Raw genomic sequence first — 18,738 nt, 5'->3', positions numbered from 1 at the left:
TACTTTCACAGGCTGCCCAGGGGATCTGCGGACACGCTGAAATTCGAGAAGCGCGCTCTATGCAACCTGGTGAACATAGAGTGTCTTCAGACACATAGGAGAGGTGCTTCTGAGATGGCTGTTCTTTAAAGGGCTGTGTTTGGGGCCGGTTTTAAAGTCCCGTCACCCTGGAGGGAGGTGGGATTGGGGCCTTACTTTGCAGAGAACCCCTTGTCATCCCGGAGCTCCACCAGGAGGGGGAGGCGCTAGCGCTCCGAGTGCCCCTGGTTGGGAGCAGGGGGTCCAGGGCCGGGCTCGCGGCTGCAGGGACAGACCGCAGCCGGGAGAGGGCGCCGCACACCTCCGGAAAGAGCCCTACTGGGGGAGGGGAGACAGCCCGACGGACCGAGCCGGGACCAAGGGGCTTCCGTGACCGGAACGTCCAGCAAACTCAGACAGCTGGTCACTCTGACCGGGAGTGGCGCACACACACCCGTGCACACATGCACGTCTGCACATCACATGCATAACACAGGGGGCCAGCACACGCACAACACCCACCCGTGCACTTAGGCCACAAGCCCAACACCAACAACACACCTGCAAAAGTACACGCGCACCATTTGCACATGTATAACACACACTCAGCACACAATCCACATGAGCAGCACACTCATAAACACACTTGCTCACACACCACACAGACACGCCAAACGAGCCGTCCCTCCCAGCACACACGCGCACGCCCGCACAGGGCAGGTGCACGCCATGCCACAGGTACGGCACACACATGCACACATGTGCCGTACATGGTGGACCACACGCATGTGCTTCACACCTCCCACACAGCACATCACACGGATCACACATGTGCAGCACAGTCACGACACAACACGCGTGCACACGTAGCACAAAAACACGCAGCCTGAGCATCACAGCACAACAGAGACACAGTGTCGCACGGACAACACGCGTGATGTGTGCACACGTCATGCAGTCCTGAGGTGTGCACACACGAACACTGACACCCTGAAGACACGCGCATACGTGGCAGCGCAGCATACTGGGCACACCACCCCACGGACACCACTAACACTGCACACAGCGCACGTGCACGGCGCCCATTGAACACACAACACAGCGCATCCACCTTGCACGAGGCAGACACCCAGCCACACACACAGACACACAATCACAGACTCTTGATGGAGGCCGTGTGTCTGGCTGGTAAAGCCTTGCTCTAGGCCGATGAAAAGATGCATCGAAGAATCAGAAGACGATACATCGGCTCAGTCAGCAGTCGTTCCTTTACCGCGAGCTGGGCCTCCAGGCCCACCGTACGGCAAGGGAAGCATGCAGAGTGACCCAATACATCAAGGACCATTTAGCCTCAGCTGCAGCGCGTGCTGTGAATTAGAGCGGCCGGCAACACTAAACGGCGACAGGGCGGGCCTGGCGGGGTCGGGGAGTTTCCCGAAAGGAGCTGCTTCGGTTAGACCCTGAGACGAGCAGCAGGGCGGGGGCTCGCGACCTGAAGGAGGCGCTGAGGTCCGGAGTCTGCGCATCTGCCCTCCCCTGAGGGCGAGGAGCCGCGCCGGGAGGAGCCCGGCGGCCCGAGGACTACGTGGCCCCGCCCCCTGCTGCTCCGCCCCGCCCCTCCCACCCAGAGGCGCGGAGGGTGGGTTTGCTTCCTGGGAAACTCTCCCGGATCCGGGAAGAGCCGTGCCTACGGGGAAGGGACCCAAGCACCCAGCTACCCAGCTGCACTGCCCCTGGATGCTGGGGATGGTGGGGAGCGCAGGGGGTCCAGGACGAGCCCACCGTCTCCCTGAGCACAGTCTGTGGGTCATCATACCTCCCAGCTTGCCTCCTGGGGTGGTCCTGGAGGTGGTGGAGCCACCCTGCCAGGTCAGACTGCATCAGCGCAGTACTCTAGCTCCTGGGTCCTGCACGGTCCACCTCGTCTAGCGGACTAAGAGGGGAGGCATTGTGTAGGGAGGGGCTCGGGCTGTCTGGAGCAAATCCCTGCTTCGGCGACTCCCAGCTGTGTGACTGTGGACCAGTCACGTGGCCTCTCTGTGCGTCATGAAAGTGAAAAAGTGAAGTCGCTCAGTCGTGTCCCACTCTTGGCGACCTCACGGACTGTAGCCCACCAGGCTCCTCCGTCCATGGGATTTTTCAGGCAAGAGTACTGGAGTGGGTTGCCATTTCCTTCTCCAAGTTCATACCTATAAAATAGGCATGATAGCAGAGCTAACACCCGTCTCGCTAAGCTGTAAGGCCTTTACCAGCCGATACATGAAAAGGTCTTTGATTAAAGCCAAGCAATGGCAAGATCCACATAAATGTTAACTGCAGTCGTTACTTTCATCCAAAAGAAAAGCAAGCCCAACACTCAGAATATCAAAATGTGCTGGAGTCACTTAGTCCTGGAAGCGTCTCGGGGAACGTCGGCTGCCAGGCCCCTCGGGGTTAGAGATACCTCAGGGGTTAGAGATACCTCTGACTGGCAGATCCAGAGACAGAAGGACTGGAACCCGGGTCGGTGGGGAAGAGAAGGGGCAGGGAAGAGTTCCTCCTTCTTCTCTAGGACGGTGGGTCTCCCCTGGAGAGCTGGTTAAAGACAGACGGCCGGACCGCACCCGGGGCTTCTGCCTCTGCGGCTCTAACAAGTCCCCAGGTGATGCCGCCCGTGCGGTGACCACACCTGGAGCAGCGCCGCCGGCCACAGCCGGGGCGGCGGGCGGAGCGTCCGCGCCCGCGGGAGCCGGGAAGGGGCGGCGGGGTTTACTCACAGCGGATGCCGCGAGCCCGCCCTGTGCGGGGCGCTGAGGGCACCGGGCGCCTCCTCCCGGCTGAGCGCCGTCCGCGCCCGCTCTTCGGACGGCTCCTCGTCCTCCGCGTCCTCCTGCTCGGCCGCCCAGTCCCTCTCCGGGGCCGCCGCGGCCCGCTGCTGGTGCGGCCGCGGGATGAGCCGGTAGCCGCCGCCTCGCCCGCCCCGGCTCCGGTTCCTTCCGGCCCGGGGCGAGGCCGCGGCCACCAGGAGCTGGTCCTCCCGCAGGGAGACGAGGGGCGGCAGGGGGCCGTACCCCTGGTCCTCCTCCTCGGACTCCAGCAGCCACTCCTGGGGGTCCCCAAAGTCCAGGCGGTAGCCGGCCTGGGGGCTGCGCCCGGCCGCCTGGGGGCCCGGGGGCGCGCGGGGCGGGGCGCGCGGGGCCGGGTGCAGGGCCCCCAGCACCAGCAGCACGCACCCCAGCGCCAGCAGGGCGGGCAGCGCCTGCCCCCGGCAGGGGCCGCGTCTGCGCCGCTTCCTCAGGAGCATGCTGCGGGGCGCCGCCGCGCGCAACAGGTCATGTTCCGCTTCACGGTCTCCTCCAGCTCCGGGGTCCTCCGCGCTGGCAGCGCGACCTGGCTTCCTGGGTCCACTCGGAAGTTTTTTTTCTTTTTTGCCAGCTCACTTAACCTGGTCCTTTTTTCCCCGCAGCTGACACTTGCCAGCAGCGTGGGTAAGACCGGCTGCCACTGACAATCAGAAAATCACCGACCCAGGTCCCAGCCCGGGGCCTCTCTGAGCGGATGTCTTTAATTGCCTTCCGAAAGCCCATCCACAGGGGGCCGTGGAGGGGGGAACTTCAGATTGAACCCTGATGCCCTTTTCCTCTTTGGGAGAAAGAATAATTCCCTTCTGCTCAGGGGGCGAGTCCCACGTGTTTCGCTCCCAGCGCCCCCGCCGCTTGCATGAAGGGTCAGGTTGCTGTGGGGTGCCTGGTTGGGGGGAGGGGAGCCGGGAGGCCTCAGTCCGGCAGAGCTGACCCCCGTCCTCCTTTGGACCCTTCAGGTCAGGTCGGATCCACAGATGTGAAGCCGGAGCAGGCTAATTTGCTTTCACACATCGCTCAGCGCTTGGCCAAGACGCTGCGGGCCCGGCGGGCGGGCGCCCGGCTCCTGGTCCTAAAGCCCTCACTGTTCCCGGAAACACGACCCGGGGAAAACAAACACTGACGCTGCTGGGACCAATCCCAGCGGGAACACCCCGGGGAGGTCCGATCTGCATCTGATCCCAGGAAGGCTTCTCTCCCTACCCAAAGGGGCAGGAAAGAGGATTCCCTCTTGATTTCCAGAAGACTGTTCCTGGGACAGAAATGCAGGGAGCTGGGGGGCTGTTTGCACCCTCAGTCTCCTATAGGTGATCCCGGAGAGCCAGGCTGGGCCTTCCATCCCTTCCTGAGGACCCCTGTCCTCCTCCTTCTGAACGGGAGGCGAGCTGGTGGAGATGCTCCCGTAACAACCTCCTCCCGAGCCCCTGATTGCCCGCCCGGCCTCAGCCACCGAGCAGGGAGAGGGATGTTGAAACAGGAGGGGCACACTCCCTCCATCGTCAATTCCCTTCATTCAAATCACACAGAATGATGAGCCTCCATCTCCTGCTGAAACTATCCCGGGGGCTGGGCGCAGAGATCGCAGAGAATAAAACAGCAAAATGTGTGCCTTGTGGAACTTACAGCCTAGTGGGGGGACAAGCGCGATTAAGACCTCCAGTGGGACAGATGGCCATAGTGCTAAGGAGAGGACCGAGGGAGGGGGCTGGAGAGCAGGGGCTGGGGGTGGGCAATCGACCCGGAGTGAGGAAGGGCTCCCAGAAGCTCTGCTGAAGGAGGAGGACTGGGCAGCTCGGCGCCGGGAGAGGAGCAGCAGGTGCAAAGGCAAGAGTGTGCCTGGCCTTTGGAGGACCCGCAGACCGCCCGTGAGGCTGGGACAGAGTGGGCGGTGGGGGTGGGGTGAGAGAGGTAAGGGGGGCATCTTTTAGGACCATGGGGGCACTGCGGGCACTTGGGCTTTTCCTCTAGGGCTGTACGCAGAAGACAGGCACCACGGACTGGGATGCTAACTGGACCGCTCTGGCTGCTGAAGCTGGACAGTGGGAGTGCAGGGCAGAAGCAGGGAGGCCAGCTGAGGCATGGCTGCGGCGAGACACAAGGGCATCCCTGGAGCCAGAGGTGAGTGTGCGGCTTGGGCACGTGTTTCAAGGAAAAGCCCGTAAGATTTGTCGGGGACTCTATGGGTGAGAGACATACAAGTCAAGGATGGTTACAAGTTTCGCGTCCAGGCAGTTGGAGGAATCAAGTTGCCCTTGAAGGAGACGGGAAGGCTGGGAGCAGGCGAGGGGCAGGGGAACAGCAGTGGCTCAGCGGGGAACACGCATCGTTGAAGCTGGCTTCTCGACAGCTAAAGGGAGGGAGGTGTGGGCAGCTAGACGAATGGATACATGGGGGTATATAATACCTGGAGGTCAGGGGACAGGTCTGGCTTGAAGATGTAAAATCAGATGCCAGCAGCACAGATATGGCTTTTGAAGATTTTGGAGGGAGTGATGGAGACAAGAATATAATCGATCTGATTTCTGTACTGACCATCTGGGGATGTGCATATGTAGAATCGTCTCTTGTGTTGTTGGAAGAGGGTGTTTGCTATGACCAGTGCGTTCTCTTGGCAAAACTCTGTTCACCTTTGCTCTGCTTCATTCTGTACTCCAAGGCCAAACTTGCCGTTTACTCCAGGTATCTCTTGACTTCCTACTTTTGCATCCCAGTCCCCTATAATGAAAAGGACATTTTTTTTTTTTTTTTTGGTGTTAGTTCTAGAAGGTCTTGTAGGGCTTCATAGAACCATTCAACTTCAACTTCAGCTTCTTCAGCGTTACTGGTTGGGGCATAGGCTTGAATTACCGTGATATTGAATGGTTTGCCTTGGAAACGAACAGAGATCATTCTGTCGTTTTTGAGATTGTACCCAAGTACTGCATTTCAGACCCTTTTGTTGACCATGATGGCTACTCCATTTCTTCTAAGGGATTCCTGCCCACAGTAGTAGATATAATGGTCATCTGAGTTAAATTCACCCATTCCAGTCCATTTTAGTTCACTGATTCCTAAAATGTTGACATTCACTCTTGCCATCTCCTGCTTGACCACTTCTAATTTGCCTTGATTCACCGAATATTCCAGGTTTCTATGCGATATTGTTCTTTACATCATCGGACTTTACTTCCACCACCAGTCACATCCACAACTGGGTACTGTTTTTGCTTTGGCTCCATCCCTTCATTCTTCCTGGAGTTAGTTCTCCACTGAGCTCCAGTAGCATACTGGGCACCTACCGACCTGGGGAATTCCTCATTCAGTATCCTATCATTTTGCCCTTTGTTATTGTTCATGGGGTTTTCAAGGCAAGTATACTGAAGTGGTTTGCCATTCCCTTCTCCAGTGGACCACATTCTGTCAGACCTCTCCACCATGACCCACCTGTCTTGGGTGGCCCCACATGGCATGGCTCATAGTTTCATTGAGTTAGACAAGGTTCAAAAAGCTAAGATCATGGTATCCAGTTCCATAACTTTATGGCAAATAGATGGGGAAACAATGGAAACAGTGACAGACTATTTTTGGGGCTCCAAAATCACTGCAGATGGTGACTGCAGCCATGAAATTAAAAGACACTAGCTTCTTGGAAGAAAAGCTATGACCAACCTAGACAGCATATTAAAAAGCAGAGACATTATTTTGCTGACAAAGGTCCATCTAGTCAAGGCTATGGTTTTTCCAGTGGTCATGTATGGTTGTGAGAGTTGGACTCTAAAGAAAGCTGAGCACCGAAGAATTGATGCTTTTGAACTGTGGTGTTGGAGAAGACTCTTGAGAGTCCTTAGAACTGCAAGGAGATCCAACCAGTCCATCCTAAAGGAGATCAGTCCTGAATATTCATTGGAACGACTGATGCTGAAGCTGAAACTCCAATACTTTGGTGACCTGATGAGAATAACTGACTCATTTGAAAAGACACTGATGCAGGAAAAGATTGAAGGCAGGAGGAGAAGGGGACGACAGAGGATGAGATGGTTGGATGGCATCACCAACTCGATGGACATGAGTTTGAGCAAGCTCTGGGAGTTGATGATGGACAGGGAGGCCTGGCGTGCTACAGTCCATGGGGTCTCAGAATCAGACACAACTGAGCAACTGAACTGAACTGATGGAGACAAGAGACAGCAGGGGAGCCAGCAAGCTCAGAGTCCTCAGGCATCTGGTGGACTGGATTGATGGAGGGTAGGTAGCCATCATCATGAGAAGCGACTCTTTTGATAACTATAGAAGGAACTGGGGTGGGGGGGGTGGTTCCTGAAATGGATTGCTCAATTTTTTTTTCTGATTTGATTTTGATCTTAGATTGTGAACATAAAACATCTCATGGAAAAGAATGTTTTCCTTTGGACTCTGGCGCTGCTTCCAGTGTGTATGTGTGTGTGCTCATATTTGTTTTCCCTAAAGCCACTGAGTCAGAGGTGAAGAAGTGGGTCTTAAACAACTGTTCTCAACAGCCCAGCCCCCAGCGGGCAGCTCATTGGAATTGACAGATTAGACTGTATTTTTCAAATCCCACATCAGGATGTCCTGGGGGTGGAAGTTGTGTGACTTCCAGGTTCAAGAGGCAGGCATTCTGGGAGATGTGGTTTATTTAATTATTTTTGATGTGGACCATTTTTAAAGTCTCTATTGAACTTGCTACAGATTGCTTCTGTTTTTCTGTTTTTTGGCCCCAAGGCATGTGGGATCTGAGCTCTCCACCCAGGGATTGAACCCATACATACCCTCTGGAATAGAAGGTGAAATTGTAACCACTGGGCCACCAAGGAAGCCCCTTGGAGGTGTGGTTTAGAATGTAGGGACTCTGGAGTTAACGAGGATGATGGGAGAGACAGCTCCCCTTCCCGGGAACTCTCAGAGACCTAAGGGTGCAGGGTCTCCACCCTTGGGCAGAACGCCTCCCCCCCATATCCAGTAACATTGACCTTAGGCTGGCCAGCCTTGCCCCACAGCAGGGCTTTTATGTGACCTCCCCTCCGCTTGAGGGCTCTTTTTGCAGACGTCCAGCCATAGGGCTCGTTTCTCCACTTGGGTGTTGACCCCAGAGTCGCCTGTTCAGAGAGACCCATCCACGTGCGGCTTTTTTCAGGGAGACCTATCCACGTGTGGCTTTGTTGCCCCTGCTTTCTCCATATCTCTGGGGTGCTTCTCAATACTCGATATTCTTGATCTGCTTCTATTCATTTTCCTCCTTGTCATGGGTCATATTTTACCGACGCTTTGCATGCCTCATCATTTTTAATTTGATGCCAGATGCTGTGAATTTTATCTTGTTGGGTACCGAATACTTTTGTATTTCTATGTTGTTGAGCTTTCCCCAGAAGGTCTGGCCTTGGAGCAGTGTTTAACTGAGGGTCAGCGTCTCCACTGCTGAGGGAAGACCTGAGTCCCCCTCCCGGTGTCCCGTGCACGTCGAGGGTCTCCTCTCTGGAGCGGGCTGCTGCCCACTCTGTGTAAGCGCTGCGGATTCCCCCCATCGGCTCCTCCAGGCACTCCTTTCCCTGGCCTTGGTGAGCTTCGCCACAGGCAGCTTCTGATCCTCGCTGGTCCCCAGAGCCCTCTGCGCACAGCTCTCTGCTCCCAGGGCTCTGCCCCCAGGCCTATAACACCCCTGCCTCCGGGTCTCCCAGCTCCACCTCCTCAGATCAGGCCACCCCCAGTTCCACCTGGAGAAGCTCCACCCTCGGGCGCTGCAGCCTGGAAACGGTCTCCAGGCAACACACGGGGGAAATCCCAGGACTCACCTCATGTTTCCCTCTCTGATGGGTCACCTCCCTGTTACCTGATGGAAAGTCCTGAAACTACTGTGCTGCATTTCCTCCAGGGCTTTTAGTTTTCCCTGACTTACTTGAGGAGGAAAATACCTCTGAGATGTCTTCATTCGGGGTCCCCTAGAAGCGGTGTCCTGATGGATTCAGTTTTTGTGATTTCGCCTGCTCGCTGCAGTTGATCTGCAACCTCAGAATCATCTGCAGACACGCACAGAGTGGCACAAATGTTAACTCTTTCTACTTAGTGCTGTGTTTACGCCTTATTGTGTTTTGTGTTGGTGATTTTGCTGTTTAAAATGGCCCCAAGCCTAGCGCTGAAGTGCTGGCTAGTGGCCTAAGCTCAGAAGGCTGCGATGAGCCTTATGCGGGAGATGCAAGAGTTAGGTGAGCTTCATTCCCACACAAGCTCCAGTGCTGTTGGCTGTGGGTTTAATGTTCATGAATCCACAATATATATTAAATAAGATGTCTTTGAATATAAGGATATTAAAGCAAGGTTATTTGGCCACCTCATGCGACGAGTTGACTCACTGGAAAAGACTCTGATGCTGGGAAAGGTTGGGGGCAGGAGGAGAAGGGGACGACAGAGAATGAGATGGCTGGATGGCATCACCGACTCTGTGGACAGGAGTTTGAGTGAACTCCGGGAGTTGATGATGGACAGGGAGGCCTGGCGTGCTGTGATTCATGGGGTCGTGGAGAGTCGGACACGACTGAGCGACTGAACTGAACTGAACTGATGTATTTATTGGTTGACCAGAAGGCCAGAGAGCGGTGAGTGGTTCTGTATTCCCTAACCCAGTATTCACAGCGACTTGGTAGAACAACACTCATATGAGGTCTTGTTACTGCACACACACAAAAAAACTGAACAGATGGTTTATTCAGGGAGGGGAGAGGGGAAGAGATGGAAGGTGGGCAGGCTTTGAAGGGCATGTAATCAGGGCAGCTACTACTGTAGGTACCTGGGGCATAACATCCTGAGGGCTATCTGGGGATCAGAGGGCAGCCTGCCTCAGAGTGATGGCAGCCAAGGAAGGGGGAGCTGGGGTGTGTATGCACCAACCCCACCAGCAGAGGCCGGCTGCGGAGGGGCACTCATGGCTTGCTGGGGAGCAGACAGAGGCACTGACCACCAAAGACCATCCTCAGGCAAAGAGGTGCGGATGCTGGCAACTGGGGTGCCCCGTACGGTGGGGGCGGGTCTGAGTGTGTGTGAACCACAGATGGAAGGATGGGGGCCTGTGAACTCAGGGGCCCCCAGGAACGGGAGGTCACATAAGCCAGGGCAGTGGGCTGAGAGAGGCGGCAGAAGCCAGGAGAGCCTCTCCCTGTCTAACAAGAACAGCTGTCTCTAAGCTATGGCCAATTTTTGCCATGCTGGAAAACAGGAACTAGACTTGCCAAATCTGATTTTTTTTCAAGAAAAGTGGGAAATGCAGATTTTTTAAAAAATGTGAAATCCCAAATTTGTAAAAACTGGCAATAAATTTAAAAAAATGTCTAACTATATTGTTAAGGCTGAACAAAACATGGCAGCAGGCCGACGGCAGCCCCAAAGTCTGCAGCCTCTCGGATGGGAGGTGCCCGAGATCCCAGCTGCTGGGTACGGGCCTGGAGAAAGCGTATCATCATCTCCTACGTGCTCCGAGCCCCCCGGGGTGCAGCGGGCTAGACGTCTGTCCCAACACCCATGTGGTGAGGCGCCCTTATGTCTGTGCTGTGGGCTCATCTTGCTCTCCTGCCTTGAGACGTCTGAGAGACCTAAGGATCACCATTCCCTGTGGCCAGTGGAGTCCTCCAGCCATTTCTCGTCACTGGCATTTTTCCTCTCGTGAGAAATTAGCTGAGCCTCCTGGGCTCTTCACCTGGGAGCTGCTCGTCTGCATAGACAGTCAGCCTCCTCCATCGCTGAGAACAGGGCTGCCCACCCAGCCTCCCACCCGCACACAGAGCAGAGATCATCAGAGGCGCTCGCAAGTCGAGTGGCCCTGTGTGTGGAAGCAGAGCCCAGGAGACTGGCCGCCACGCGGCCTTTCCCTGCAACACAGAGGGAGGGGGACAAGGAGTGTGCCCCCAGGGGCAGCAGAGCGCCCGTCAGCCAGCGGCCAGGAGTCAGCCGGGAAACAGACCCACCGAGAGGCAAAAGCGGGAGGCGCGGGATTTGTCGCAGCGACGCGGCCTCACACAGCTGCGGGGGCTGCAAGTGCTCCCCGCGTCTGACGCTGCAGCCGGAAGTCAGGACAGGCCGCTGCGGAGGAGAGACAGCAGCAACGCGGGGCGCTCAAGAACAAGCTGGAACCCACGCAGAGGCACTGGCGTCTCTGCTGTCTCTACGTGGGCAGTATGGGTATCCTGCAGAAGCCGGGCCCTCTGTCATGAATCTAAACGCCGACCCCTGACCCAGAAAATCGGAGCAGAGGTGATGAAGGAGGATTCAGGGAAAATCCTACCACTTTGGGCGACGAGTCAGCAGATCAGTAACAACTTGCATGTCCTACACGTCGTTTCTTCCCTTCTGTCCAAGACTCTCCCCTGTGCCCCACTGCGGAGAGATCCGAACAGCCCTGCCTTCACTTCTGGGGACACCTGAACGTCTGGTTTTTGACTTATGACCAAGGTGAAGGCAATGAGGTGTGTGATGCCCTGTCTGAGGTCTGAAACCCCCCTGGCAAGCCTCAAGTGGATTGCAATGGCCTTGCTAGTTTTGAGAAGCCTGGCTGGATGACATAGCCCCCGGCTCCTCTCAGTGAGTTCTCCTGAAGCCAAGTTTCCTCACACAGGTCTCGACAGTTCAATCCAGAGATTCAGTGCGGTCCGTGTGGACGAAGGCTGGGCCCCAGTGCACAGATCCCGTGTCTCAGAACTGCACTGTTGCCCTGAGTTTTCTTTCTTTCCTTGCGCTGGATCTTCTGGCTTTAAGTAAAAGCCTTAACATGAGGCAGGAGGAGACGGGGACGACAGAGGTTGGATGGCATCACCGACTCGATGGGCATGAGTTTGAGTAAACTCCGGGAGTTGGTGATGGACAGGGAGGCCTGGCGTGCTGCGGTTCATGGGGTCACAAAGAGTCGGACACGACTGAGCGACTGAACTGAACTGAACACAAATATATTCTGTGGAGTCTAGGGAATCCTTTCTGATATCTGAACTGGGGCAAACAGTGTAACCAACCTTGCTGAAAACATGCCAGAAAGATCATTCTGGGAAATGTGGGTCAGCCTACTTGACATGTAATGAGGTCACCAAAGCGTCCATGGGCCTCATTGCTCTGTGGCCGCCATCTTGGTGTAGGAAGGCTTGCTCTTGGCATTGGCAACAAGGATGACAGACCCGGGTCTTTTTAAAGACATCATTCCACAGATGCCTGGGGAAACCAGAGCAAATGAATTCTTAGATGAAACGAAAACTTGTTGACTTCTTCAGACGCTCCCTTCCTGCGACTCTGCGGCTAAAAACCCTGTGGTTTCTTGCTAGCTTCCAACACTAACAGAGAACGCAGAAGGTCTGATTCCTTCTGGGAAGGACCCTCTAGAAAGAGCCAGGAAGACACAGATGAGAAAACTAGACCTGCCAAGAGGAGCCACAACATGCAGCTCAACGGGAGGACTTCATAATACTGAGAGCAAAGTGTCCAACAGCTTGAAGCGATTGACTTGTGAGAAACGGAGTCCAACCTTCTGACTTGTTAGCTTCAGGCAGAGATTCAATAATGTCCTTCCTTCCTCCTTTCCTTTCTCCCTGCTTTCATTCCTTCACTGAGTCTGTACACTCAGTTGTTTTCTATGAATGCAATCAGTACGTCAACAATTGAATACTTATGATATGCCAAGGGCTGTGTTGGGCTCTGGAATCACAGCCCAACAGAGAAGGTAGTTGTGGGTTATTGACTGCTTGCTGTGTGTTGGACACTGCTTGAGTTGCCAGAGTTTAGAACCTTGGATAGAAGACAGTCTGGGACTGGTGTTGAGATTCTTCAGTTCTAAGCCATGATTCTTAAGTGAACTCCCCTATTTGTGAGACCCATCCCAGTTGGCTTTTCCAGCCATGATCCCTTGACTCAAAGGACCCACACGGCTTCTGTTGCCACTAAGATTGTTTTTGTTTGACTGGGTCCAGAAAGGCTGGGATGCTCTGGGCTGTGACCTCATTGTTTATTATCATTTGTTAAAGCTTCTCTCTCCCTTCCGTAGGCTGGATCAGAGCCGGAGACAGCAGGGTGGCTATGTGACATAAACTTCAGGCAGCATTACTGTCATCTTGGACACCCAAACAATGGGTCACGCACCCACAGCTCGTGTCTTCTTGGCATCTTGGCTGAGCCTCAGCTTTTCCATTTTTATCTGCCATTTGAGATAGGAAGGCATTGGAAACAGCTGATCTGAGAACATCTACAGTGTAAAATCCATGCAGAGAGAGAGGAGACAAATTTATGAGCAGTCCAATCTTAGCCCTCGGGAAAAGACTAGAAAATACATTTAGCCTGACATTTAAAAAGCCGATATGATCCAGACACTGTCAGTTTAGCACCCAGCTCTCCCCAAACACTATCCAAGGCCTGGCAGGGGATGGTGGCCCATGGCGGACAGGCGGGTGGAGGAACACCATGGGGACAACTGTTCCTCGGATGGCAGCCAAGCTGGACACACCTTGGAGGTGCCTTGCACTGTGTCCTGATTTACAGGGGTGAGACTGTCTCTAAAGGAGGCTTTAGCAAATATGAGATGATCCTCGAGAGAGGGTGTGTGTACAAAGCTGGAGACAGCTCTTGCCAGAAGTGTTCTGCTAATATGCAAGAATGGGGCAAGCGGAAATGTAGGTCTTGGCTGCCCATAGAGAGAAGGCAGGGCTGGATTCCCAAACAGAGAATTCTCATTGCCTGCAGGACTTTCCATTAGGACTTGTGTTCCTTTCTGTGTTCAGAAGGCTGTTCATCCAGACGGTTTGGGGCATAGATGCCTCGGGCAACTCTGCGATGCTTGGAGGATGGACGTCATTGTGAATGCACCTTGAATGAATTCATTGAGTAGATTGGAAAGGGCTTGGAGGAAGTCTCTGAAAGTTTGTCTTAAGTTAGAACTAAATGTTTTAGTATTTTATTTTGTTTAATGTTTATTGAAGTATGATTGATTTAAAATGTGTTAGTTTCAGATGTACATCAAAGCTCTTCAGTTATACATATATATGTAAATAGATATATTCCTTTTTTACATTCACTTCCTTTACAGCTTATTATAAAACATTGAGTATAGTTCCCTGTGCCATACTGTAGATCCTTTTTGATTACCTATTTTACATATACCAGCCTGTATATTTTGATCCCAAACCCCTAATTTATCCCTCCCTTGCCCCTTAGAACTGAATTCAGTGCAGCTGATTCTGGGTTGGCCACAGGTGTGATGGAGATTGAATTGTAATCCAAAGTCTGTGGCTTATGCTCTGTGTGAACCTGACAAGTTTCTATGTATTCATGGAAGGAAGGGCTGGATTAAATGTTCCCCAGAGATTTTTTCAGCGCTAACAGTCTATGATGGAAACTGGACAGGCGTTATAAAACGGAGATTGTGGCTGAGCCGTTTACATAGACTCTCCCAATAGTCACACAGCTGGAAGAAAGTGAAGAAATCTTGGATATGCTACCTAGCCTCCCTGCTTTCTGAGCAAAACCATTCCTGGAATAACCAACTTTCCGGAATAAACAAATATAACCCCACTGAGAACCACGTCATCAGCCACAAAGAGCTTAACTTCAGGTGTTTAAGGCTTCCCTGCATTCCTGTTGAAAAGGCTGTGCTCTTGGCTATTGCTGTGAGTTTTAAATGACATTTGCATATTATTTCAAAAGGCCCCCTCAGCAACTAATCAATTAATTATAACAACTGACTCTGGTAGCACTCCAACCCAGCAATGACATCACCCCTAGAGAGCACAGAGTTGAGCTTGTCAACCAATCAAGATAATTGTGCTCTTGATTGGGAAGGATAAATATGCATTGAAGGCATTTGTTAGTTACTCAGCTTGGACTGCATGGAGAGGCTAGGAGACAGTTTCACAGAGAAAGCTGAAGTGAGTTCCCTGGGTTGGGCATTTGGGTATTAATTTTTTATTTTGTAGAAGATGGGGTGGGGCAGAAGCATTCACCCAAAACTGGAAACCTTGCATCATGAGAGTCAGCAAGATCTGCTATGTAGAGTCTCCTGTATTTTTTGGGCTCTTCTCCTTCCTAATAATCGGTCAGTTCAGTCACTCAGTCGTGTCCGACTCTTTGCGACCTCACGCACTGCAGCGCGCCAGGCTTCCCTGTCCATCACCAACTCCTGGAGCTTTTTCAAACTCATGTCCATCAGGTAGGTGATGCCATCCAACCATCTCATCTCCTTTTGTTCCCTTCTCCTCCTGCCTTCAGTCTTTCCCTGCATCAGGGTCTCTTCCAATGAGTCAGCTCTTCGCATCAGGTGGCCAAACTATTGGAGATTCAGCTTTAGCATCAGTCGTTCCAATGAATATTCAGGACTGATCTCCTTTAGGATGGACTGGTTGGATCTCCTTGCAGTACAAGGGACTCTCAAGTGTCTTCTCCAACACCACAGTTCAAAAGCATCAATTCTTCGGTGATCAGCTTTCTTTATAGTCCAACTCTCACATCCATACACGACTACTGGAAAAACCATAGCTTTGACTAGGTGGAACTTTGTCAGCAAATAAATGTCTCTGCTTTTTAATACGCTGTCTATGTTGGTCACAACTTTTCTTCCAAGGAGCAAGCGTCTTTTAATTTCATGGCTGCAGTCACCATCTGCAGTGATTTTGGAGCCCAAGAAAATAAAGTCTCTCACTGTTTCCATTGTTTCCCCATCTATTTGCCATGAAGTAATAGGACCAGCTACAATGATCTTAGTTGTTTGAATGTTGAGTTTTAAGCCAACTTTTTCACTCTCTCTTTTCATTTTCATGAAGAAGGTCTTTAGTTCCTCTTCACTTTCTTCCGTAAGGGTTGTGTCATCTGTATATCTGAGGTTATTGATATTTCTCCCGGCAATCTTGATTCCAGCTTGTGCTTCATCCAGCCCAGCATTTCTCATGATGTACTCTGCATTTAAGTTAAATAAGCAGGGTGACAATATGCAGCCTTGATGGACTTCTTTCCCAATTTGGAACCAGTCTGTTGTTTCATGTCCATTTCTAACTGTTGCTTCCTGTCCTGCATATATATTTCTGAGGACGCAGATCAGGTGGTCTGCTATTCCCATTTCTTGAAGAATTTTCCACAGTTGGTTGTGATCCACACAAACAAAGGCTTTGGCATAATCAATAAAGCAGAAATAGACATTTGTATGGAATTCTCTTGCTTTTTCTATGATCCATGGATGTTGGCAATTTGATTTCTGGGTCCTCTGCCTTTTCTAAATCCAGCTGGAATATCTGAAAGTTCACGGTTCATGTACTGTTGAAACCTGCCTTGGAGAATTTTGAGTATTATTTTAGTAGCATGGGAGATGAGTGCAATTGTGCGGTAGTTTGAGCATTATTTGGCATTGCCTTTCTTTGGGATTGGAATGAAAACTGACCTTTTCCAGTCCTGTGGCCACTGCTGAGTTTTCCAAATTTGCTGGCATATTGAGTGCAGCACTTTCACAGCATCATCTTTTAGGACTGGAAATAGCTAAACTGGAATTCCATCACTTCCACTAGCTTTGTTCATTGTGATGCTTCCTAAGGCCCACTTGACTTCACATTCTAGGATGTCTGGCTCTAGGTGAGTTATCTGGTTATCTGGATATCGTGGTTATCTGGATATCGTGGTTATCTGGGTCATGAAGATCTTTTCTTCTGTGTATTCTTGCCACCTCTTCTTAATATCTTCTGCTTCTGTTAGGTCCATACCATTTCTGTCCTTTATCAAGCCCATCTTTGCATGAAATGTTCCCTTGGTATTCTAATTTTCTTGAAGAGATCTCTAGTCTTTCCCATTCTATTGTTTTCCTCTGTTTCTTTGCACTGATCACTGAGGAAGGCTTTCATATCTCTCCTTGCTATTCTTTGGAATTCTACATTCAAATGGGTACATCTTTCCTTTTCTCCTTTTCCTTTAGCCTCTCTTCTTTCCTCAGCTATTTGGAAGGCCTCCTCAGACAGCCATTTTGCCTTTTTGCATTTCTTTTTCTTGGGGATGGTCTTAATCACTGCCTCCTCTACAATGTCACGAACCTCCATCCATAGTTCTTCAGGCACTCTGACTGTGGCTCAGATCACGAACTCCTTATTGCCAAATTCAGACTTAAATTGAAGAAAGTAGGGAAAACCACTAGACCATTCAGATACGACCTAAATCAAATCCCTTATGATTATACAGTGGAAGTGAGAAATAGATTTAAGGGACTAGATCTGATAGATAGAGTGCCTGGTGAACTCTGGACGGAGGTTCGTGACATTGTACAGGAGACAGGGACCAAGACCATCCCCATGGAAAAGAAATGCAAAAAAGCAAAATGGTTGTCTGAAGAGGCCTTACAAATAGCTGTGAAAAGAAGAGAAGTGAAAAGTAAAGGAGAAAAGGAGAGATATAAGCATCTGAATGCAGAGTTCCAAAGAATAGCAAGGAGAGATAAGAAAGCCTTCCTCAGTGATCAATGCAAAGAAATAGAGGAAAACAACAAAATAGGAAACACAAGAGATCTCTTCAAGAAACTTAGAGATTCCAAGGGAACATTTCATGCAAAGATGGGCTCGATAAAGGACAGAAATGGTATGGACCTAACAGAAGCAGAAGATATTAAGAAGAGGTGGCAAGAATACACAGAAGAACTGTACAAAAAAGATCTTCATGATGAAGATAATCACAATGGCGTGATCACTCACCTGGAGCCAGACATCTTGGAATGTGAAGTCAAGTGGGCCTTAGGAAGCATCACAATGAACAAAGCTAGTGGAAGTGATGGAATTCCAGTTTAGCTATTTCCAGTCCTAAAAGATGATGCTGTGAAAGTGCTGCACTCAATATGCCAGCAAATTTGGAAAACTCAGCAGTGGCCACAGAACTGGAAGAGGTCAGTGTTCATTCCAATCCCAAAGAAAGGCAATGCCAAAGAATGTTCAAACTACTGCACAATTGCACTCATCTCCCATGCTAGTAAAGTCATGCTCAAAATTCTCCAAGCCAGGCTTCTGCAATATGTGAACCGTGAACTCCCAGATGTTCAAGCAGGTTTTAGAAAAGGCAGAGGCACCAGAGATCAAATTGCCAACATCGGCTGGATCATGGAGAAAGCAAGAGAGTTCCAGAAAAATATCTATTTCTGCTTCATTGACTATGCCAAAGCCTTTGACTGTGTGGATCACAATAAACTGTGGAACATTCTGAAAGAGATGGGAATCCCAGACCACCTGACCTGCCTCTTGAGAAACCTGTATGCAGGTCAGGTAGCAACAGTCAGAACTGTACATGGAACAACAGACTGGTTCCAAATAGGAAAAGGAGTACGTCAAGGCTGTATATTGTCACCTTGCGTATTTAACTTCTATGCAGAGTACATCATGAGGAACGCTGGGCTGGAAGAAGCACAAGCTGGAATCAAGATTGCCGGGAGAAATATCAATAACCTCAGATATGCAGGTTGACACCACCCTTATGGCAGAAGTGAAGAGGAACTCAAAAACCTCTTGATGAAAGTGAAAGAGGAGAGTGAAAAGGTTGGCTTGAAGCTCAACATTCAGAAAACAAAGATCATGGCATCTGGTCCCATCACTTCATGGGAAATAGATGGAAAAACAGTGGAAACAGTGTCAGACTTTATTTTTTGGGGCTCCAAAATCACTGCGGATGCTGATTGCGCCATGAAATTAAAAGACGCTTGCTCCTTGGAAGGAAAGTTATGACCACCCTTGATAGTATATTAAAAAGCAAAGACATTACTTTGCCAACAAAGGTCCGTCTAGTCAAGGCTATGGTTTTTCCCGTGGTCATGTATGGATGTGAGAGTTGGACTGTGAAGAAAGCTGATCACCGAAGAATTGATGCTTTTTCACTGTGGTGTTGGAGAAGACTCTTGAGAGTCCCTTGTACTGCA

The 18,738-nt window shown here is 51.3% G+C and overlaps 1 protein-coding gene and 1 long non-coding RNA gene across 6 annotated transcripts in view; one reads left to right on the top strand and one right to left on the bottom strand.

Moving 5' to 3' along the window:
* Positions 1-3,954, bottom strand: part of GALNT15 (polypeptide N-acetylgalactosaminyltransferase 15) — a 42,165-nt gene extending 38,211 nt beyond the window's left edge. For 2 of the 4 annotated variants that reach the window (XM_055416832.2, XM_055416824.2), the window contains exon 1: positions 2,775-3,954. In XM_055416832.2, the coding sequence (XP_055272807.1) occupies positions 2,775-3,301 (527 nt within the window). In that variant the 5' untranslated portion in view covers positions 3,302-3,954. The remainder of the gene's footprint in view (positions 1-2,774) is intronic. The other 2 variants (XM_055416812.2, XM_055416806.2) reach the window with 2 other exon arrangements.
* An 844-nt stretch (positions 3,955-4,798) lies between these two features.
* Positions 4,799-18,738, top strand: part of LOC148778665 (uncharacterized) — a 34,093-nt gene continuing 20,153 nt past the window's right edge. For both annotated transcript variants that reach the window (XR_016037178.1, XR_016037177.1), the window contains exon 1: positions 4,799-4,976. This is a non-coding gene — a long non-coding RNA (uncharacterized LOC148778665). The remainder of the gene's footprint in view (positions 4,977-18,738) is intronic.

The sequence above is a fragment of the Moschus berezovskii genome, chromosome 1 (assembly GCF_049115385.1).
Source record: "Moschus berezovskii isolate FMDL1 chromosome 1, NW_MosBer_1.0, whole genome shotgun sequence".
Lineage (NCBI taxonomy): Eukaryota > Metazoa > Chordata > Mammalia > Artiodactyla > Moschidae > Moschus > Moschus berezovskii.
The sequence above is the reverse complement of the archived record's forward strand: the minus strand, read 5'-3'. Positions and strand labels throughout refer to the sequence as shown.